At 38.4% G+C, this 23,345-nt stretch overlaps 1 protein-coding gene across 2 annotated transcripts; it reads right to left on the bottom strand.

The window, feature by feature from the left end:
• Positions 1-1,317: 1,317 nt before the first annotated feature.
• Positions 1,318-21,859, bottom strand: tor1 (torsin family 1). 2 transcript variants are annotated; one of them, XM_088904611.1, is made up of 6 exons: positions 21,848-21,859; positions 15,701-15,947; positions 9,157-9,422; positions 7,617-7,792; positions 7,065-7,192; positions 1,318-4,456 (listed from the first exon to the last, which is right to left on the bottom strand). In XM_088904611.1, the coding sequence occupies exons 2-6, from the start codon at positions 15,897-15,899 to the stop codon at positions 4,212-4,214; spliced, it is 1,014 nt and encodes a 337-aa protein (XP_088760737.1). In that variant the 5' UTR covers positions 15,900-15,947; positions 21,848-21,859; the 3' UTR covers positions 1,318-4,211. The 2 variants fall into 2 exon arrangements, with proteins under 2 accessions (XP_088760737.1, XP_088760738.1); XM_088904612.1 differs by lacking the exons at positions 15,701-15,947; positions 21,848-21,859 and adding an exon at positions 14,848-15,146.
• Positions 21,860-23,345: the final 1,486 nt, after the last annotated feature.

The raw sequence follows: 23,345 nt of genomic DNA, 5'->3' as shown, positions 1-23,345 counted from the left end.
TGGCGTGATATGGCAAGCAAAAGATACTTTGGAAATGAGAGTACAGCCCTGAAACATTTACTATTTCATCTTAGAGTGTGTTTCAAAATGTATCCAGTTATTCTAAATAGGTCTTGTACTTTCAAACAGAATTCATTTATGCTTCATTTTCAATTCATTTTCAGTCAAATTTCTGACTTTGGGGTTTGGAATTGTGGCATTTTTTTTTCCTATTGCATAATACACTTACTGCATGAATTTCTGTGACAGAGGAAGTAGCACATAAAATCATCATAAATGTACATATATATATAAAAAAAGATCTGGTCTGCCTTGCTGTGTCCTGTATTTTCATGACAAAAGCAGATGCCTGGTTATTCATGTTACAATTGCGCCCTCTGCTTTTCATACATTGTATTGGTAAAGATAAGAGATCTATTTGAGAATAAAATATTAAAAAAACAATGTTGTTCACTTACAAGTCTTTGTCTGTTCATCTGTAGTCCTGCCAATGCATCTCGATTTTGTTGTAGTTACTGTACCTCAGAGATGAATATTATATATATATAAATTAAACCAATCATTTGAGATTATTAGAGAGAAACTACTGTGTCATTCAAGTGTGAGGAAATAATTGTCTTAGAGTACTTACTCATCTAACAAGCTCAAAACTTGTCCAATGAAGAGTCTATCCATGCAAACTTGAACATAAAGCATGCTAAATATTCTTAGTATTTATATACTGCTTTCCACCCTGAAGGATCTCAAATCACTTTACATACTGTATAGGGGGACCTACTTTGTCCATCCATTTGGGTTCTTTACAACATCAGGTGAAGAAACGGTGTTATATTAAGTAAATTCTCACGTCTCACTTCAGTATACTAGAGTTAACAGAGAAGTTAGAAGTTTAAACTGAACTAGAGACGGCATTGGACTGTAGATATTAAGTATGCAGCACAAAATAATTTTTAAATTACAGCACCTACTACTGTTAAAGAATTACCTCTGCCCAGAGAAGTTATTTTCTTGAGATATGGACACGATAAAATAAGAAAATATTAAATCCTGTGCCCATTAAACAATGGTGCCCAGCTGTGGTCCAACAGGCTTTATAGATTTCTTTAAATCGGTGGCACTTTAAGAGCTGGGATAAGCTGTTAAAAGCCCTGGCCTAAAAACCTGCAGGCACAATGACTTTCCACAATTGAAATTTGGCACCTCTACCTTCAAGACTCAGACTCTTCGGATGTCGATTCGACAAAATTTAAAAGCAGAAAACTGCAAGTAAAGAGTGCAGTACATACAAATAAAAATGTGAAGAAAACACTTTTAAACTTTTTACAAAACAAGACTCATAATTTAATGTTTGGCAAATTAAAAAAAGGACATTTTAACAGCACAAAGAGACCGAATGAAAACATGAGTTAAGATCAGACCCGAGTTTTACCCAGGTCTTTAGAAATTGCACAATCATAAGCTTTTTTAGATAGTGCTCCAACTGAATTCTTTTCAGAAAAGATTTTTTTTTTTAATCACTATAACCTGCTTGTATTTCAGGATGAGAGTGTTAACTATTTTAAATTACTTCCATAACAGTTAAGTTTCTCCTCAGATTTCTTATTTAAAAACACTTTATTTTGCATGGCATATACTGTACTGTATTAGTATTCGATTTCCAATTGCACATCAGTGTTAAATTATGTGATTTAGGTTTTTTTTAAACAAATTTGCAATAAACTAAGTTATATTTTAACAAATTATAGTATTCATAATCTTATAAAAACACAAAGGTATTACATTTCCTACACATTCGAGTGAGATGATGTACAGTAAATTGTGCTAAGGCTGGTCTCTTAAGCCTCTTGTAGGAGATATTATTCCATATAAAGGTTCAAAAGAAAAATTAGGTTCAGGGATTTGGATGGCCATTACTTAGCTTCCTTTCTCTTTCTGAAAACAGTGCTCAATTTAGTACAACATTAATTTAAATCAATTAAAATAACACTAAATTGCTCACTTGTGCCAAGCAAAATAAAGCATTACCGAACATTTTTAACAAAAAAAATCATTTGTACACCAAAAATATTAAATCATTCATTCCAAAATTACGATGACCTAACGGTGAGCTTGTTTTGGGAAGCTTTTGCACCACTACAATTGAATTGTGCTCCCACAGAGTACAACATTCTCTCCTACAAAAGCGCGTGCTTACACCACTCTTCTGCCCAGCAGTTCCATTACAGGATCCAGGATCCATTACATGATCACCCATCCATTTCCTAAATGTTTTATCCAGTAGAGGGTCACAGGGGAACCGGAGCCTATCCCGGCAAGCAAGTGGCGCAAAGCTGATACATCCTGGTTGGGGTATTAGTTCATTGCAAGGCACACACATTAACAGGGCCAGTTTTCCCAGAAGCCAATTCACCTAAAAGTATGTTTCTGGGCTGTGGGAGAAAACCTGAGCACCTGAAGGAAACCCACGCAAACATGTGAAGAAAATACAAACTACACACAGAGAGCACCCAAGCTCCGGGATTGAACCCAGACCCCTAGTGGTGCAAGGCACCACTGCGCCACCATGACACCCTTATTACAGGACATTATAAAAAGCCCCGGAGAAATATTTCTTTTAGGACCACACAATGAACTTCATTTTTTGTTTTTTTTCCACAGTACACTACAAAAGTAGGATTGTATTATAAACTTGTTTGGGGGGTAGCAGACACATTTTGTTGACAAAAATTTCAAAAGGGCTGTTAAATTGCAGTATGCATAAGATAGTTCTAGAACAGGTAATGGAATATAAATATTGGCCATTGGAACTTAATTAGATACATTGAAAATAATCTTTTTTTTTCATCTTAAAGTGCTATTCTCATATGTTTATTCTTAAAGTCACCAAGAGGAGCTGAAGGCTCTATGCCTCAGTTTTCTGTCTCTCAGCCCAGCATGTCCCAGGAACAGCTTTTTGATGTTCCAATGGGGAATTGCAAAATGTGTTTCTGTTTAAAACCCTCCCAAAATGGAATCACTGTTTCACAGTGGAGATCGCTGAAATGATCCTGCACCAGACCAAGGGGAACAGAATGTCCTCCAGCACACCAGCGATGGACTGGTTTACCACTTAACCCACTGCAATCTCCACAGTGCCCTGCAGGATAGTCAGCATCAATTGAATAACTAGAGGAGATATTTCTCTCATAGATGACACTAGAACTTACCAATACAGTAGCTGTTGAGTCTTAGGGGTCTCAGTGGATTAGCTAGCTGATTCAACCCCAACAACCTCCAAATGTGCTGAGCCAGTTATGCAGCTGCGCTTGGTGAATCCAAACTGTCAGTTGGCCGACAAAACAGCCCAGGTCCAAACTAGTGATACTGTATGTGGGACCTATTGGGCTTATACTACATTTACAGCAAGTGGCTTTCCAGGTTGGGCCACTCAAAAGCCCCCTTTTCATTACAAATTCCATCACAAAATCAAGAAATTCCACCATTGCTCTTGAAAAATTAGGACATCGGTTAATGAAGGCCTCAAAATGTTACACTGATTCACTGGTAAATTCAATTCAATTAAATAAGAACTTAGCATTGGCTATGTGACACAATGATCTACTATACGATACAGCCAATTAAAAAGACTTGGATTATACATTGGATAAAAGAGCTTCATGTGACAAATGCTGTTTTGTTCAAACATTTGCTATAAGCTCATGGTTTAAAGGCATGTCAATCTGAAAGTAAAAAGATGAAACTGTAATGACACTGTCTATGAAAATACATACGACGGAATCTTGGCACCAACGGGTTTACACTATAAACCAGTCCTTCGCTATAATGTTGTTTTAAAAAAATCTGGTTCACATTTTTAAAAAATCCCGTTTTAATTCCAAAAATGAATTTGAACAGAACTTAAAATATACATAATCACTGTCACGTTGCCCAAGATGTCACATCAAATCACATCTTTTTTCAATATGACAGAAAGAAATGGACACTGAAGCAGTTTTTATCATCCTTAATTGTCTTTCAATCCAGACAGGAACTACTTGGATGCACTGTCTCCAAAGTCCAGCTTCTTCCCAGTCTTAGCACTGGGTTAAGAGAGCTACGAGACTGAACAGGGAGGCATAATCAATGCCTTCGGGTTCTTTCTTTTTAACTCCAACTGTCAGATATTAGTTTCTCTGCAGGCCTGTGGAATCCAATGATGTTTGTCCAGGCCTCTAGATGTAGAAGTCTAGCTTTCCTCCAATAGTTTTGCAGCCCTTGACGGAGAAGACTTTTTCATCTTTGGGGAAATAGTTCATTTCACTGGCAACACTGCTGGCTGCTTCCTCATCTGGCTCTATTCCACGGGCTCTCATCTCCGCTAACACACACATCCTCACATGTTTGTACTCCAGGGGCAGGAAGGGAATGAAAAAGTCCACCAAGTTCTTATCGATGAGGCTGGTGTGCCAAAATCCACCTAGAAGAAAACAGGGGCAGAGCAGGAATTATAACAGGCTTCAAATGTGAAATCCATTGTATCTATATGTGCTGAGTGAATTTGTGTGCTGGGATGTTCCCAGCTGTTTGTGGGCAAATTTGGCTTCAAAGCCAAATAATTCAGCAATATCCAGGTTCTAAGAGGCTGATATCACTGATGATAATGGATTTACTGCCACTTAGCCTGTTATATGTACAACAAGATAAGAATTTAATGTGCATGTCACCATAACTTTGCCTATTTCTAATGTTTTATGACTAAAGTATCATTAATAAATTCTTATTTTTTGGTTAAGTTACCAAAATATGCAGACAAGACAAAATGTCATGATTATTTTATCACTTTTGTCTTTTTCACCTAATAATGAAACAGGGATATAAGAGGACAAGAGCACATTAAGGATGTTTGCTTAAAGGCATTAAAACCGAAAGGGATATACAGTGCCTTCAGAAAGCATTCACCCCCCATTGATTATTTCTCGTTCTGTTGTGTTGCAAAGTCACATTAAAGCATATTTAAAATAGATTTTTCCCCTCCTGTAGAAGTTATTCTCTAAATGTTAAAATGAAGTATTTTGATGTCTTCAGAATTATATTAAAAATAAAAATCTGAAAATTCACCCCCTTTGTTTTAACAACCTAAATTGGGTGAGGTATTCAATTATCTTGAGAAATCACACTGAATACATTGACAAGGTACACCCTGTGTTCATTTCGAATCCACCTGTGTTCAATTGCTTGATTGCACAATAAATATCACTGACTTTGTGAGGTCTCACAACTAAAACAGCAGATCAGATCAGTCCTGCTGTCATGAAGACCAAGGAGCTGCCCGTGGAACTTTGGTAAGAAGTTGTTAGGAGGAAAAAAGCTGAGGAAGGTTACAAAAAGATTGGCAAAGCTTTGAACCTTCCTAGGAGCACCGTGAAGTCCATTGTAGAAAAATGGAAAAAACATGGCACATACTAAGATCAGGCTGTCCTACCAAATTGAGCAACCAGACAAGAAGGGCAATTGTCAGAGAAGTGACCAAGAGGCAAGCTACAACACTGACAGAGTTGCAGAGCTCTTTGGCTGAAATGGGAGAAACTGACCAGACATCAACAATCTCTTCAGCACTTCACAGATTCGGCCTCTTTGGGAGAGCGGCTAGAAGGAAGCCAGTTCTGAGAAGGGCCAACATTAAGTCATGCCTGGAGCTTGCTAGAAGCCATGTGACAAAACCTGAAACCTTTTGGAAGACAATTTTGTGGTCTGAGGAGACTTAAGTTGAGCTTTTTGACCTGAAAGGAAAGCACTATGTTTGGCACAAACCAAATACAGCCCAACACCCAGGTAACACCATCCCTACCATCAAGCATGGTGGTGGCAGCATCATGCTCTGGGGTTGCTTTTCAGCAGGAGGAACTGGAAAGCTTGTTGCCATCAAGGGCAACATGGCTGGAGCCAAATACAGGCAAATCCTTGAGGAGAGATCTGCATTTAGGCCAAAGATTAATTTTCCAGCAGGACAGTGACCCAAAGCACACGGCAAAAACCATCAAGGAATGGCTTGGAAAAAAAAGGAGGTGAGTATTCTGGAATGGCCCTGCCTGAGCCCAGACTTGAATCAAATTGAAAATTTGTGGTATGACCTGAAATTTGCTGTCCACTGACGCTCTCCATCTAATTTTGCAGAGTTAGAGCAAATTTGCTTTGAAGAATGGGCAAAAATTCTACAATCTAAATGTGAAAAGCTCATACAGACATACCCAAGAAGACTCGTGGCTGTAATTGCTGCTAAAGGACTATGTACAAAGTATTGACTCAACGTGTTAAAATTTGGAGGTGTAACAGGAACAAAATGAGAAAGGGGTGAGGGGGTGAATTCTTTCTGAAGGCACTGTATTTACACAAAAGGGTATGGGGATCTGGAACAGCCACCTCTTCAGTACTGACACTGTTACTGCAAGTTCCAAATTCTAGAGATCCTTCGAGAGGTCTGACAGCAACCAAGTGAAAAGGACAGGCCAGTTGTTCTCTTTTCAACTGCTACCTTTTTGTTCAGATCTCAGAATCAAATGTCAAAACTGTCAGAATCAAATCAGTCAAAGATTATTTAAACCCTCAATACAAAACAGAATTTTACTTTTATCCTTAAAATCGCATGTAAAGAGTTTTATAAAGCTTAAGAGAAACAGAATTCAAGAAATCGGAAGTCAAAGCAAGTTACTCTTCTGGCACTGCAAAGTGACTTAAAATCAGTGACCTCAAGATTGCCAGAAAACAACATGTAACACCATGAGATAAAAATGTAACATTATTAATTTATCTGACAGACACTTTTATCCACATCAACTTGCATGTGTTTCAGTTACCTATATATTTATATCCATAGAGTTTCTGGTAACAATCTATACAGATAACATCTTGATCAAGGGGACACCAACAGAGTACCAACAATCCCACCTGGGATTTGAACCAGCGTCCCAACCACACCTCCATGCTGCCATTCCCAGGTCACATCTCGACTAAATTTTGCAGAGAAACCAAGCGAGAGGCAGGAGAGCAGAAAGTGAGAGGAAAGACAAGAAACAAATGTGTCGTACTCTTCTTGTTGTTGAAGACATCAAGAGAGACCTGGGTCTCCAGGTCCTTTAGCTGAATGTCTTCTCTCTCCTTCCCATCTTTCCAGAAATCAAGGACAATTCTCGTTATGTTTTCGCCACCAGCATTGCTGCAAAAATGGAAAGATGGGGGGAGAAGCAGAGGAGAGAACTGATTGGTGTCAAGGCTCCTTTACAGTATCATCAAATTCATTTGAAACACAGAAGGCAAGAAATGTTGCTACAACTCTTCATGAACCAAAACTATTTCAACTGAAGAGCTTCTGTCGGCACTTATGCCTGACTAGACTGTCATTTTCATTAAAACAAAAACATCCAATATGGTAGGAAAACAAGAATCCAAGGTAGGAGATAGACTTTGTTTTGACAGTAACTTTATATTTTACATTCATAGCATTAAGTGTTGAGGGATGAAGTACTCTTTCAAAGGACTTCTATTTGATGTAGCTTAATTTATGAACAAAGGTGCTGACTGTACATACTGAGTGCACTAGAACAAAGCCTAAACTGAATAGAGTAAACCTTCTAATATACCTGAGAAAGATGAATATAGACTGGCGATAAGATACGCCATCCAGATTTTCATAGTAATCAAGGAATGGTTTTATGCTGTCAATCAGTCCAGGGTGCATTTTATCCATTTCATCGAATATGAACAGGGATCGGGCACAATTGGTCACATTCCCTCGAATCCACTGCTGTAGTTGCACCTGTACAGAAAGCAAAGATGCAGATGATACAAATGCCCAAGGGTCCAACAGCTGAGTCTCACAACCAAAGTCAAATAAACAAATATTAATAATTTCTTCAGCAATCCAAAACATAAGAAACAGCAATTTAAATTAAAGTTTTGCATTTCACAAAGTGAAAGCTGGGAAAAAAGCTTTAGGCAAAAAAAAAAGTTCTGAAGCCCTTCATGCACTGCTGTTTGGAGAAAAAGTATACCGAATGTCGCCATCATAGTCCACGAAGTTTCAAGTTCTAAAATGAAGGATTTAGGTTTTTCATTACATGGGTTATTTTGGGGTTTTTACTTTGAATACCATCAAGCCCAGAATATTTTCAGTAGCCAGAAGAATGAAATTAAAATATTTAAGCTGTCTTAAAGGTAAAAGTGCAAAAACTAAATGGAAAATAAGTCTTTATGAACAAGCTTGTTTAAGTGTTTGCCTTCTGACTTGGGGAAAGAAGTCTCAAAGTCCTGTTTGCTAAGCTTGAACCCAGTGGCCCTTCTTTTTGAAGTCACTTATCTTTATTGAGTAACAGTATACAAGGTAACATCTCAACAGATTACTATATAAACAAGATGTATCAGGCAGCCTGACAGTTTCTATAAGCACTGGCATAATGGAGTTTAAGTGTTTGAGGGGAAATCAGTTGGGCAGAGTTTCTTGTTGCCTTAAAGAGCATCAAGTGGGTTAAAATTGATGGGCAAGCAATGCCTCTTAACCCAGAAGGAGCTTCAAAGACAAGACACATACAGTAGGTAAGGTAAGATTCCAGCTGGTTTTCGGTCCTTTCTTATGATTACTGTAATCACAAAAGAAAAAGTAACGTGTAAATCCATCCATCCTTTTTTTAACTGCTTCATCCAATTCAGGGTTGCAGGGGCAGCCAGAGCCTATTCTGGCAAGCAAGGTGCACAAGGCAGGACAGGCAGGCACGCTGTACAGGAAGCCAGTCCATTGCAGCACACTCACACAGACACACGCACACTCACACTGGGGCCAATTTTCCCAGAAGCCAATGACCCTACCAGTATGTCTTCGGACTGTGGGAGCAAACCGGAGCACTTAGGAAGATCCCACGTGAACATGGGGACAACATACAAACTCCACACAGATAGAACCCCACGCCCAGAATTGAACCCAGGGCCCCAGAACTGTGAGGCAGCGATGCGAACTACTGCGCTACCATGCTCCCAACATGTAAATCATGTAACTTAAAAAAACATTTTTAGAACAAAGTGTACTAAAGTGTACTAAAAAGGCTGTTCAAACATGGTATTTCAGACACAATAGAGGTTTATTAGGTTAGACTTTTGAAGAGTAGGTGTTGCATATGTCTCACTTACCTTATACTGGTCAATGTGACTGGGGTGGGGAAAATGAGCAGTGGAGACAAACTGGTGCACATAGCCACTTCCCATGCCTTTCTTGTAAACATTCTCGGCGATCAGCTGCGTGACGAAGTTCTTGCCTGTCCCTGTCCACCCATGGAGGGAGAGGACCAGCGGCTTCTTCGGGTTTTTGTTGTTCATGAAGCCTGTCACTGCCTTCAGAATAACCTTGGAGGCCACGTGCTGGCCGAACAGTTTCTTCTCAAGATCAGCCTCCAGACCTGGGGGAATAACAATGAGGGAAAAAATCCTCAATTTCAAGAAACATTTGACAGCTTACATAAGACATGCTCCTTCCTGAAAGGGCTCAATTAGAACCTTAAATTAATGACAAAATGCAGAAACTTTCCAAATTACTCTTCAGGTACTCTACCTGGTTAATTTTCTCAAATCATAAGAGCATGTCAGTAGGATCTTGTACCCTCAATGCTAAAGCCCAGGTTCGATATACTTACAGTATAGCCTGATCTCATTAGATCTCAAAATTCAAAAATGCTGAATCTGGCCATTAAGGGGATGTGAGACAACTATGGTAAACCATCATCTTGTTGTTGAGGATGACTACTGTAGTGGTGAAGATAAACTCATAAGGTACAGAAATACAGAAAACCTACACAATACAAGCTTCCTCCACCTTATGGCTTATCCATTTTTAGTTTACCTAAATTCTTGCAAAAGCTGTATTTCTTATGGTAGGTAAGGGAATGAGGACCATATCTTGAAATCTTCCAACTTCCGTGACTAAGAAATTACAGGACTATGTCTAATCACCTAATTTTTCCTAAAATCTTAGAGAAAATGGTTCCAAACCAACTACATTAATTCCTTAAGTCATGTGATATTTCAAACTTGTTCATGCTGCTCATAGCACAGTGTCCTTTAGTCTCTGAATTGCATTGCCCTTATGCTACTAGATAAATGCAGCTTTTGACACCTTTGGCCACCAAATATTAATTGTTTAGAAACGTTACACTTCCTGTTCTAGATTTGTGCTCTCTTTTAAATTATACCCACATCTGGAGTCCCACAAGGTTCCCTTTTCAGGCCTACTGTTTTCATTACACATGCTCCTGTGACCGTTGCGGTTCCGCGCGGTGTCGTGCCCCCCGCCACCCATTCCGTCCCGCAGCACCTGGGGCGCAAACCCGGGTCTCCGGCATAACGCAACAGGGAACCAGCCGCATGAACTAAAGGAGACCTCCCCCAGCCCAGGCAGCTGAGGTCCCTGCTACGCACAGTGAGGGTGATGACGTCACAGTATCCGAACTAGCTCCGCTACACCCTCCCCTGCTGAACTTCGCCTCGGCGAAGGACACTCCTGTCCGGGTCACGGCACCAATGTGACCGTCGCGGTTCCGTGCGGGCTCGTGCCCTCCGCCACCCGTTCTGTCCCGCAGCACCTGGGGCGCGAACCTGGGTCTCGGGCGTAACGCAACAGGGAACCAGCTGCATGAACTAAAGGAGACCTCCCCCAGTCCAGGCAGCTGAGGTCCCTGCTACACGCAGTGAGGGCGCCGACGTCACCGTATCCAAAATAGCTCCGCTACACTCCCACTATGAGACATCATCATAAAACAATGTACAGTACAATTTTACTGAAATCGGAATTTAGGAGTATTGTTTGATCAAGAACTCTCATTTGATTTACACATAAACATGCATAAAGTAGCTTTTTTCCCATCTAAAAAATACATCTTCAAGATAAAGTGATTTCTCTCAACAAACAGCACAGAATAACTGGCACATTCATTTCTTACATGAAGACAAGACGATTAAAGGTAATGGGCTATATTCTGGACAGCTATATCCAGACCTCAGTTCATTCATAATGTTGCTGCACATCTCTTTGCTAAAAAAACCTCAAGCATATACAGTGGTGTGAAAAAGTGTTTGCCCCCTTCCTGATTTCTTATTTTTTTGCATGTTTGTCACACTGAAATGTTTCAGATCATCAAACAAATTGAAATATTAGGCAAAGATAACACAAGTAAACATAAAATGCAGTTTTTAAATGAAGGTTTTTATTATTAAGGGAAAAAAAAAATCCAAACCTACATGGCCCTGTGTGAAAAAGTGATTGCCCCCTAAACCTAATAACTGGTTGGGCCACCCTTAGCAGCAACAACTGCAATCAAGCGTTTGCGATAACTGTCTTTTACAGCGATGAGTCTTTTACAGCGCTGTGGAGGAATTTTGGCCCACTCATCTTTGCAGAATTGTTGTAATTCAGCCACATTGGAGGGTTTTCCAGACTTAACCGCTTTTTAAGGTCATGCCACAACATCTCAATCGGATTCAGGTCAGGACTTTGACTAGGCCACTCCAAAGTCTTCATTTTGTTTTTCTTAAGCCATTCAGAGGTGGACTTGCTGGAGTGTTTTGGATCATTGTCCTGCTGCAGAACCCAAGTGCGCTTCAGCTTGAGGTCACGAACAGATGGCCGGACATTCTCCTTCAGGATTTTTTGGCAGACAGCAGAATTCATGGTTCCATTTACCACAGCAAGTCTTCCAGGTCCTGAAGCAGCAAAACAGCCCCAGACCATCACACTACCACCACCATATTTTACTGTTGGTATGATGTTCCTTTTCTGAAATTCTGTGTTACTTTTACGTCAGATGTAATGGGACACACACCTTCCAAAAAGTTCAACTTTTGTCTCGTCAGTCCACAGAGTATTTTCCCAAAAGTCTTGGGGATCATCAAGATGTTTTCTGGCAAAACTGAGACGAGCCTTTATGTTCTTTTTGCTCAGCAGTGGTTTTCGTCTTGGAACTCTGCCATGCAGGCCATTTTAGCCCAGTCTCTTTCTTATGGTGGAGTCATGAACACTGACCTTAACTGAGGCAAGTGAAGCCTGCAGTTCTTTGGATGTTGTTGTGGGGTTTTTTGTGACCTCTTGGATGAGTTGTCGCTGCGCTCTTGGGGTAATTTTGGTCGGCCGGCCACTCCTGGGAAGGTTCACCACTGTTCCATGTTTTCGCCATTTGTGGATAATGGCTCTCACTGTGGTTCGCTGGAGTCCCAAAGCTTTAGAAATGGCTTTATAACCTTTTCCAGACTGATAAATCTCAACTACTCTGTTTCTCATTTGTTCCTGAATTTCTTTGGATCGCAGCATGATGTCTAGCTTTTGAGGATCTTTTGGTCTACTTCACTTTGTCAGGCAGGTCCTATTTAAGTGATTTCTTGATTGAGAACAGGTGTGGCAGTAATCAGGCCTGGGTGTGGCTAGAGAAATTGAACTCAGCTTTCCAAAGATGTGATAAACCACAGTTGATTTATGTTTTTACAGGGGGGGCAATCACTTTTTCACACAGGGCCATGTAGGTTTGGATTTTTTTTCCCTTGATAATAAAAACCTTCATTTAAAAACTGCACTTTGTGTTTACTTGTGTTATCTTTGTCTAATATTTCAATTTGTTTGATGATCTGAAACATTTCAGTGACAAACATGCAAAAAAATAAGAAATCAGGAAGGGGGCAAACACTTTTTCACACCACTGTAATTCCAGTATTAACATCTTTACACTGGCTCCCACATCATTACAGAACATAGTTTAAAGCAACCGATTGACCTACAAAGCACTAAAAGATCACACTCCCACCATATTTAGAAGAACTTCTATCAACAAACACACCAAGCAGAGCTCTTTGGTCTGAGGACAGCAGGTACTTACTGTAGTAGTCTTAAGAATCTCCAAAATAACAGTTGGGTTAACCTACAAGTTACAAGGCCCCTAATAGGATCAAGACTTATTTGTTTAGTCCATTTGGTTTTTCTTAGCCTATACTATCACAGGGCAATGTTAAGAGCATGTTGCATTAATTTATTTACTTCTAACGGTGGCCCTAAACCCCATCACACACTTCTCATCATTTTCATATTTCCACTGCCTGGATCGCAGCGCTGGTTTCTGGGTTCTCACGCTAAGCATACATGTCCCGATGGCCAACGACATCAGATCTAGGACAGCAGAATCCCAGCCCTTGATATTACAGAGATTGTCCAAAATGTATTTAAAGTTAAGATACCACAAGCTCCCTGCATGGTGGGGGAGGCACTATAGGGCCCAGAAGTTTATTTTCTCCCACTGGGAGTTCTAGTTTTCCTCTCCTCCACGCCCACATGGCTTACCGTTGATTTGTTATCAACTGCTATATAATTCTACAACATGCTTTTGTGTCAAACCGTTGTGAAGGGCAATAAAACAAATACAAAATTAAAATCTTGATTGACTGTAGTCAATTCTCTTCTTCTTTGGCTGATCTGCTACTATGTAGTGGGGCTGTGCATGACACCTGCCACATATCTCTCAGGTTGGAGCTGAGCTTCAGTTATGGATGAATGACGAGACTTCCCTCGAATCTGTAAAGTGCTACACAAATGCAATAAATTATTAATAGATTGAATCAGATGTAGCCATAAACCAACACAATAAAGGCAAAGCCAAAAGGCATGGGACACATCAGACTACTGAACCATCATATCCACTAATATTATCTTTTGTGGAATAATGCAATGTCAGCTTCAGCTTTGATCATAATATTCCTGTTAGGTGCTTCAATAAAACAACAACACCAACAGCACGCTGGAATCCCAATCAGACACTAGCAGAAGCTGATCCTCTCCCTGTCACAGCAAGTGCGCTCTTTAACTCACCGGCTATGCAAACTCTTTCACAGGATAATTCACCACAGAGTTAGGAAAACCCCATTCTTGGGTTCTCTATACATATACGTCTTCTGACAACAGAACACACTACCGAGACAAATTGATTGTTGAAAAAATAGGCAGGGAGCATGATTTAAAACAACCTTTTGTTAAAAAGAATATATGCATCATTTGTCATTGGGTTTGCCAAAGGAATCAATTAAGCTGTATTAAAATGATTTCTGACAGCAAAAGAACCACAGAACATTTATAAACAGTCTGTGTTATTAGGTGGGTCTTCTTCTTTTACAGTAGAGACATACAGTCTGATTTTAATTTTCTGCCTCAGGTTGGCACGAACACAGTTATACTGTATGTACCACATTTTTCTTTTAAGAAATGGAAAGAAACTATGGTACCAACCAGGACATAAGATTCAGCTTTTTTACAGCTCACTATGGATATTTAAAGTATTTTAATTACAATCACACTAAATATGTGACAGAATAGTGAATCGAATGTAGGGTTTCTGTAAACAGAAACTAAAGTATTTTTTTATTTTGTATTATACATCTTTGTGTGCCACTGTAGTGTGTGCATTTTGTATACAGTAAAAACTGCATTCTCCGTTATTTACAACAGGACTCCTACAATGTTTTAGCTACTTATAGAACAAAAAGCGCAAATTAGTTTCAATGAAAATAGAAAGCAAAAACCAATCACAAGACATTATATGAAAAAGAAACTACATTTGATTGCATGAAACAATAATTTCGTAATGTCTTTTGCGATGCAAAATAGACTTCAAACCAAATAGTAAAAACTAGTATAGTGACTGAAAAAATCAGAAATTCAACAAAATAATTAACGGTTTCTACCTGTCGCCGACATCTTGCTATCGTCGAAATCGAAACTATCTTCGTCGGTATTATTTCTTAAATTAAAATCTAAATCAACCCAGAAACTTAAAATTACGGATGGTGTTGCCTTACCGGTGGAATTAAATGCGATCCATTTGTCGTTACAGTTTTCATTAAAGTAATTGTATATTGTTCTTCCTAAATATGCACTTATGCCCCCGACTATAAAAGTGGTAGAGATGGGCTCAAATGCATGAATACACACGAAGGAAGTATAAAGAAACAGCAGCAGACCCTGGCGCAGATTTCTCATGATATATTTTAAACAAAAGATATACAGTGTAAAGAACAGTTTTTCCAGTGTAGCCAAATACAAGCCTGCATGGAAAAGAGAAGAGCCTGTCAGCTAACTACATCCGCAAATGACGTCCTTTCAGTGCGACAGGGCGGTTCAGTAAACCCCCAAACGCTTCCGACACAAATGCACATGAACTTTTCCTGTCGCTAAATTCTAATTTCACCAGCTTTTATTAATAAACTTGCCTATTAAAAATAATAACTGCATTAATCACGTTACCTGTAAGCAAGATTCTTAAACTAGTAAAAAAAAAAGCAAAACTTACAGAAATCATGACACGCAAAATATATTATCCCAACGTTAATCAGTTGCAGTGTATGCACATTATAAATTATTAGTGGTAATACAATAGTGTCCTTGTAAATAGCACATCCTAGTAGAATATAATGAGTTGTAAAAACATCTGTGATCTTGAAAAACAAAAATGCTAAACTCAATGCACAGTTTATGTACAAAGTTACTTAAGAACTAATTCGCAGTACGTGAATACATTTGTGCCGGAGACTCACATCTAAACTCTATCAATAGAAACCGAGCCAGGTAGTTATAACAAATATACCTGTATACCAAGACCAGGTACGAATGAGAAATACCGTAGGAACTAAGAACTAATAGAAAATACCTTACCAGATCTGTTAAAGGAGATCCACTCTTCTCTACAGCACTCGTGAAAGTAGTAGAGCACATTCTGGTAGGTGGCGAGGAAGCCGGTGAGGGCTGCCGCCATGCCCACGGCGATGCTGGTAGTGATGGGCTCAATCGCTGCTGCCATCATCACACTCCAAGACGTCCAAACGACAAGAAAAACTCGACCCTGAAGTTTCATTGTTGTCTCTCTTGTTGCTTTCCTTATCAACAAAAAACGAATAAACTCCTTGGGGGGGAAAAAGTTTTTGAAGAAGTCACTGTACTGTGCTAAGGTTATAAAAACATTTACTTCTAAAACACAAAACGTGTAGTTTACTCTAGGAACAGTATATAAATATTCAGTTTTCCCAAAACGTGGTTTGTCAATATCAGGACTTTCAGTTTTTTTGGTGTGTTCTAACTCACACACGAAATAAGTTCACTATACCACTACAGTCTTTGATCCTCTTTGAATCGACAGCTTGCCTGCTCACTAATCTTTATGACGTCATTTCCCGAAGTCGACGCCATCTTTATCAGGGGAAAAGGTGAGGGGCAAGGTGCATGTTCAGAAGTGAGCTGCTTATCCTTTGAGAAAGTGTCATTATACAGTATGTCGTGTTAGTTTTTATTATGGTGATAATGAAGATAAATAAATAACACGGCATCCACGTTATTGCGGCAAGAGATCTTTGCATCAGCTTTAATTAAAAACGCATAGCAATGAATATGTGGCTACTGTTGAACTACAATTTCTACCTAAAACAGCCCACCTTTATCATAAATAACTGAAGACTAGCATTATCTCGGAAAAGACGAAATTAATAATTAAAATGGGCAACTATTTTACACAATAAATAACAGCATTGAACGGGAACAGACTTCAGAGCATACTGTCCATTTTAATTAACCTGTCGTTAACGTTGACAAATTAGTATCCAGATGTCGAAATATTTTTTTTCTTATGTAAAAATGTTAACATAATGCCAACGAAAGGGCAAGGTTAATGTAAACATTTGGTTTGCATCATCCCATCTTTGCCCTGAATGAACTTTGAACATCAGAATGAACGTCGACTCCAGGATGGAATTATACCGCTATTACTACAGAACGAAATAGTATTTGGCAGCCTAAAGATGTTACCAAATTCTGAGTGACTTTTAACCCCCAGTGTTTAAAACTGATAAATGACCAGACAAACATTGCTAACTCTATCGCCTGCATGAACTCAAAGCTAAGAAAAATGCAGTTTAGTAAGCACAGAACTAAAAATAAAATATTGTCTTATTTGTAACCTTTTACAAATTTGTATACTTACAGTAAGCCTAACAACAAAATTGAATTAGGCACATGTAGTAATGCAGACCTAATATAATATTTAAGCACCATACAGACTATCACTCATGTGCTCTTAGCTCGAGAGCTAAAATTACATTGGGCCTTCACTGTTCACGGTCACAAGGCTACTCTGTAGTTTTCCACTCTACACTACCATGAGAATCACAATGTTTAGATGAAAAAAAAAAACAATTTGACGGCCACAAATTTAAAATTACATCACAAGAAAAATATGTGCTTTCATACGAACGAATTTACTCAGGCATTAAAAGGAATACAACTATTGCAAACGACAACCGATACAATATTATTGATTATATAGAAACAGGACATAGCACTTTTAAGTTTTCTCGTTGGTTTTTGGGAAACATGGCTATATATTTCCGCGATTCCTATAGGTTAAAATTATTTAACAGACTACCAATTCTGTTATTGACACTAGATGTCACTAAAGCGTCAAAGATTAATATGCTTTAAAATTATTATAACTATTTTTGCTTTGTTTATGGTATACTAAAAATATTATTAGGAACGTTTGTATTCCCTAGATTTCTACATTTATATGTGATGTAAGCAATTCAACCGACTTTAACCCAAAATGTTTTGTTTGAAATAATTAATAGAAATGAATGTAAAGAAAAATGATAAAAATAAACTAAAATGAGAAGACAAAAATGACAGTAGGAATTAAAATAAGGCTTTCAGCCAAACATTGTTTTTCAGATTTCTGCATTGATGCTCAGTTTTTAATCTCATTCTAAATTAACATTAACCTTTTGTGCTATATATGAAGCACAGTACTTCCATTTTGAAGCAATAAAATAAATGTGTGTGTAGATTTTCATCATTCTAAAGATAAAAGAAAACAGGAAATCATCTAGATCTTAAAAATGTTGTAAAATGCATTTCAAGATCCTAACAATAGTCTAATATGCGTTCAACATGTTTCTTTTTCTGAAACTGGATTTTAATAAAATAATTTGAAACCGTACCATTTTCTATTTCTACATGAGTGAAAAGCGGGAGAGTGTTAGTTATAAAAAGCATAAAGTCAAGTCACATTTCTCCTGTGTTCTGCTGTTACATCCTCTGCACACGTTAGCAATGTTGGAATAAGACCTGAAATAGCTGTAATTGATTCCATCTGGCCCCCAGCAGACCAGAGCGAGCAGTCTATAGATGAATGGTAAGTTCAGAAGAATGTGCAGAGCCTCAAGACAAATAAACCTGACTATCACAGCCTGCAGGAGTCAATTCACACTCCCATTGTACCCCACTTCATCAAAGACTCATTATCCATCCACTATCTATTAGCACAAAGACGCATACTCCTGGTAAGGGTCACACTGAACGGTAAATTAAGTTGTAGGAGGTGCTGTATCATAAATAATTCGCTAGCCCAGAACTGCCTCCTGTTACTTCTACCATTTTTTTTTCTGCTTGAACTGCTTGGTTTCCCCCCTCCCACACAGACGTGCCATTTCTAGCAAACGATTAATTAAGAATTATTAGCATTTTCATAGAACTTTTCATCCCAAAGGATCCAAATGCTCTTTACAAATGAACGGGAATCCACTTCAACCACCTCCTTCTGTTGGAAGGGAAGGTCTGAAGACTTTATCTTTCATTCTTGGATATCTGTATTGGGGCATACACTATGTCATGTGTTGGAGGTGGTTGTTATCCACACTACAAGGTGAACCTACAAGAAGCCCGACAAATCTATGTCAAAGGTAAGAGCTATATAACTAAAAAGGATACCTTCCTCTTCTTTAACTAGTCTCACAGGCCACCCTTCCTACTGTCACAATTGGCCCATGTGACAACACTCAGACTTTCACTACTCTTTATATGCCAAGAGAGCTCGTTCAGTATATCAACCCTTTATGGTTTGGTACTGGCAAGGCTTGTGCAGCAATGACAAATCTTTTGGCTCAGCAGATTTTGTTAGCTTGCCTGTGGACATGTGGCTTTTGTGGTTTAGGAGATGCCTGAGAGATGCCAGTTGAATCTGGGTAAGAGATGAACCACACACACCACATATGCGCGTGCCCCAGAACATGCAAGACAACATTATGGTTTGACTGTTGGGCAATGAGACAGCACAGGCTTCGTTTTCCTCTCTGCAGCAGTTCCAAAACTCTCCTGACCTACTGTGTATAAAGATACAATACTCTGTCCCACAGCCACAGGCTCCCCAACTATATAAACTTACTTCAGTGATCACTACATATACAACATGTGTTTATATTTGAGAACAATTTGATCCAAGACAAATGGTCAAACATCAATAGAATTTTGGTTCCAGAGGAGAGTTTTATTTTTAAGAATAAGTTAATTTAAATTCTGTTTAATTGCAGTGGTATTGAATGCTACAGCTAAATACCTCAGGTATTACTCTTGAAGGTTTTTAAATATTTACATATGTAAGAATTAAGTTAAGTACTTCTTTCAACATGAACATAACTATTTCAAATGATTCATGTATGGTGTTACCAGAAGTTAGAAATCACAGGAGAGCCCATTACCATTTAATGCAGGCCTATATTTTCTGGTTCTTTGATGCTTTATAATTGCTCAGGATGGGCAGCTATTCAGATACGCAGCCACAATCTTGTAATTTCCCAGACAAATACATGGCAAGATGTAATGGAAAAAGAAGTCCACTTTATTTAAATCCAAGGTATTTAGTGTGTCTCTGATGACTCTGATGACTCCTGCAACAGAATTGCTGCAGAAACCAACCAACAGCTACAGAAGTTACAGTATATTTCAGGTTCAGTAAAAGTAGCAGCAAAACAAACAGCCTTTACAGCGCCTGTATAGCCTGAGAATACATATTCCTCATGATACCTCTCTCTCAGGAGGAATGTTAGTTATAAATCGAGAAGCAGAAGACATGTTTAATGGCTTCTTCACTCACCAAATTCATGTTTGATGAATGAAACATGAAACAGGAATATTACAGTAGGACATGTGGTGAGGCTGTAAAACTGTAAACCACCACAAGGAAACACAGATGTACAGTACAGTACTGGAACTGAATTGTGAAGAAAGATTTGTCTTTATTATTTTTTATTAAAATTGATAAAACAGCACGCCTGTGATTTTTATTAACTTTTTATTCGGGGCACTCTCCAAGAGAGTATCACGGGTAGATGCTATGTTTATTTTTCTGGTTTGTAAATCTTATAAATATGCCCTGTCTGTGCAGAGCATTCGCTGTGTCATGATTTTGAAGTTATAATTCTCTTGACACTCTCACACAGTGATCATGTTACCTGTACCTCATGTACTTTGTGTTATAATATAAAACCCCCGCACATCTTATATTACACAAAAATAGCTATAGCAATAGAAACAGCATTTTGTCAAAAATAGTGTGGTGACTGTTGGAAATGTTGGTTATAGAGGAATGTGATAAAACAAAAGGTTTATTGTATTTCTTACGACAGAAAACATAGTACTTTGAAAAATCATTACCGCTTATGGCTCTCTGGTCTACCTTATACCGCTGGTACGGAACACCCCCACATACAGTGTTCCTACCTAGCACAGCAGTAACTTACTTCATTATATCTGCTGTGACCCAGGGCTGTTCCAACACATACTGTACTGTTGTACAAGGCTTGATAATCCTCTGTAGAAACAGGCAGATTTGAAGTGGGGGAACCACATGGACAGATGCCAAAATCATTCAAGCTCATTCAAGTCCAATAGAAGGAATCTGGACATTATACAGTATGTGAGTCAAAGGTTTTCCATGAATTATATCTGGGAATGGTAACAAAATGTTTTTCTACTTGCAGGACTGAAATGTAGCAAGCGTATGCCTTTACATGTAAATGTGGATTGTTTATCTTGGTCTCACTGGCAAAGGAATATGAATCCTAAAGCAATTGAACATATGCAAAATGAAGAGGAGTTTTCTGCAGGTAATTCTGTTCTGCATTTTAATAGTTAAACATAGAATAAAGCTAAAGTCCACAACAAAGCAAGGGTTTATTAACTCATACTGGCAGCCTGTTTCCTGCTATTCTACGTCTGTAAAGCATTTTTTTGTACCTTGAAACATGCAGTTAACAAGGTTTGTATATGGGTTTAACCAGAAAAGTACCATTACCTTTGCCCCTGTTTTTATCATTTTGAAATTCTGTTTCCGTTTAGGCCTACACAAAATGCATTTCTGGTTTTGGGAAGCAGAGCACTGCTGAAAGACAACCAAACACTCTCCATTTCTTCCCTTCAATCGCTGTCTGGTATTCACATGAAGGAAGGAAGCTTTGCAAGATGTCCACTGGCCCTGTTGCACCGGTTTGTCCCATGAGATGCTTCATGTTGAACCTTGGTACACAGTACAAAAACAAATCTGATACACTCACTGCCAATCACTGCACAGCAACTATTCTTAGGACTGTTCTTAGGATTGACAAGATTGCAGGTTCTGTTTCTGATAGAAAACAGAGAATAAGCAAACACTGAAACACTGAAACAAAAGAGATCCCAGTATCAATGTGCCACTCCTCACTGGAGCTTGAAACTGGGAAGGCTGGGTAATATAACATCCTTACAAAATTAAGATTTATTTGGGTTATGCAGTTGTGGAAAGTTAAAGGGTAAAGGTTAGAAGGCAAATTGCAGTACTGTGCTGTCTAAAGCCCAAATTCCGGTATAACTGGACAGTATTTCTTTTTTTCAAACAGGCTTCTGGACGTAATAAGTGTAAGAAATAAAAGGAAGACATTACTCTTCCATCTTAGTCATCGTGGAAAGTATTCAAAGAAATATTAAAAACCAACTAAAACTCACTGAAAGTTTGGACAGGCCTCCCATGTAGCTGATATTTCCAGTGAGATATAATTTTTGGTTGTCATCAGGAAGCTGCTGGCACATTTAAAGATCTACAGAGAGAAAGAAGACCAATACGTCCAAGAACATGTTTTGTTTTTCTTCAAATGTTCTCTGGAACAGACTGTTTCTCCTGCTCAATACTTTCTGCTATGTGTAAAGTTACAGAAATAAAAGGCAAAACTGTTGCTTTAACATGTTAGACCCTGCCATGAACCTTGTTACTGCAGAGGTGTAAAAATTACACAATATAGTTGCACTATGTCCCCTGATACTCTAAAAATGAGGCATTCCATCATACCTGAGACAGGTGAAAAAAAATTAAGCAAATCAAATTTGGCAAGGTGATCTGAAGTTCTAAAGTCTCTTGGCAAATAGACCTTTTTGTAAATGAATAAATCTGCCAGCTCAGATACCCCTGGGGTAGAATTCAAACAAAGGGAACTTTTTTCAAGCTATGAAACATATGACTGGAAGGCCATTTTTAAAATATACAGTCTGACTGGTATTAATTACAGGCTCAGCTAAGAAAGCAGGAGCCCTAACAATCTCCTTCCCCCTCTGAGGTACAAGCTAAAAAGGGACACAGACACTGAAAAGGAACAGAGCCTCTTGCTTTCAGAGATAACAGAAAAGGGGGATTTTACTTCCTTTTTATAATGAAATTGTTGCAAGCTGAAGCTGCACAACTAAACAAGACATATTTCCATCCACACTTGGCAACATCCACTGCTATTCAGGAAAGCAATACAAAACACAAACCACAAGCTGAGAAGTGCACATTATTGTGAAAAAGACAATTATACTGCTTTATACCACAGTTATGGAGTGACTGTTTTCCAGTAGAAGGCTTTAGAAAAAAATAATGACTGGAAATAAATAATAGCTACTTTATGTTATGGTAATAAGAAAAACTATTTCCATGTGTGTGCTAGAACAGGTTCGTACTTTTAACCACTTCTATTACAAAAATTAAGACCACATATGAATGGTATTTCCATAATGTTATTGATGCAGACCTTTCATTCAAATTGATTGGGAAGAGTTCTGAGCTTGCAGCAATTCAAATTAATATATTTCATTTACAGTATATACTGTATTATTTACCTTTTATTTAAGTAATACTTTAAAAGGTAAAGTAACAGAAAAACAGACTAATTGTCTTTTATAATTTCATTCTAGAGAATGTCACAGCACCTCTCTATACCTTGCAGAATGATAAATGGAGAATTTATCAAAAGATTAATATGGAATATGGAAAATTATCAACATATGGAAAATTATCAACAAACAGACACCCTCAAATTTCCGTCTCAATACCTCTCCCGTAGTATCAGAAATCTGTTCTACTACCCCTAATCCAACCCCCTTTAGTATAAAACCCTCTACATCTCATCACCTGTTGGCTATCATTCATTCAAAGCGAGTGCCTCTAAGTCATAAAGTCCCTTGTCCAATC

The sequence above is a fragment of the Atractosteus spatula genome, chromosome 23 (genome assembly GCF_055471065.1).
Source record: "Atractosteus spatula isolate fAtrSpa1 chromosome 23, fAtrSpa1.hap1, whole genome shotgun sequence".
Lineage (NCBI taxonomy): Eukaryota > Metazoa > Chordata > Actinopteri > Semionotiformes > Lepisosteidae > Atractosteus > Atractosteus spatula.
The sequence above is the reverse complement of the archived record's forward strand: the minus strand, read 5'-3'. Positions and strand labels throughout refer to the sequence as shown.

What these genes read in the sequence shown, in the direction of transcription:
- tor1 (XM_088904611.1), bottom strand. Translation starts at nt 15,899, where the DNA reads ATGAAACTTCAGGGTCGAGTTTTTCTTGTCGTTTGGACGTCTTGGAGT. An exon ending in GATCTCCTTTAACAGATCTG is followed by an intron (nt 9,423 to 15,700) that starts GTAAGGTATTTT and finishes TTATTCCCCCAG; the next exon opens with GTCTGGAGGCTGATCTTGAG. An exon ending in TCTATATTCATCTTTCTCAG is followed by an intron (nt 7,193 to 7,616) that starts GTATATTAGAAG and finishes CCATTTTTGCAG; the next exon opens with CAATGCTGGTGGCGAAAACA.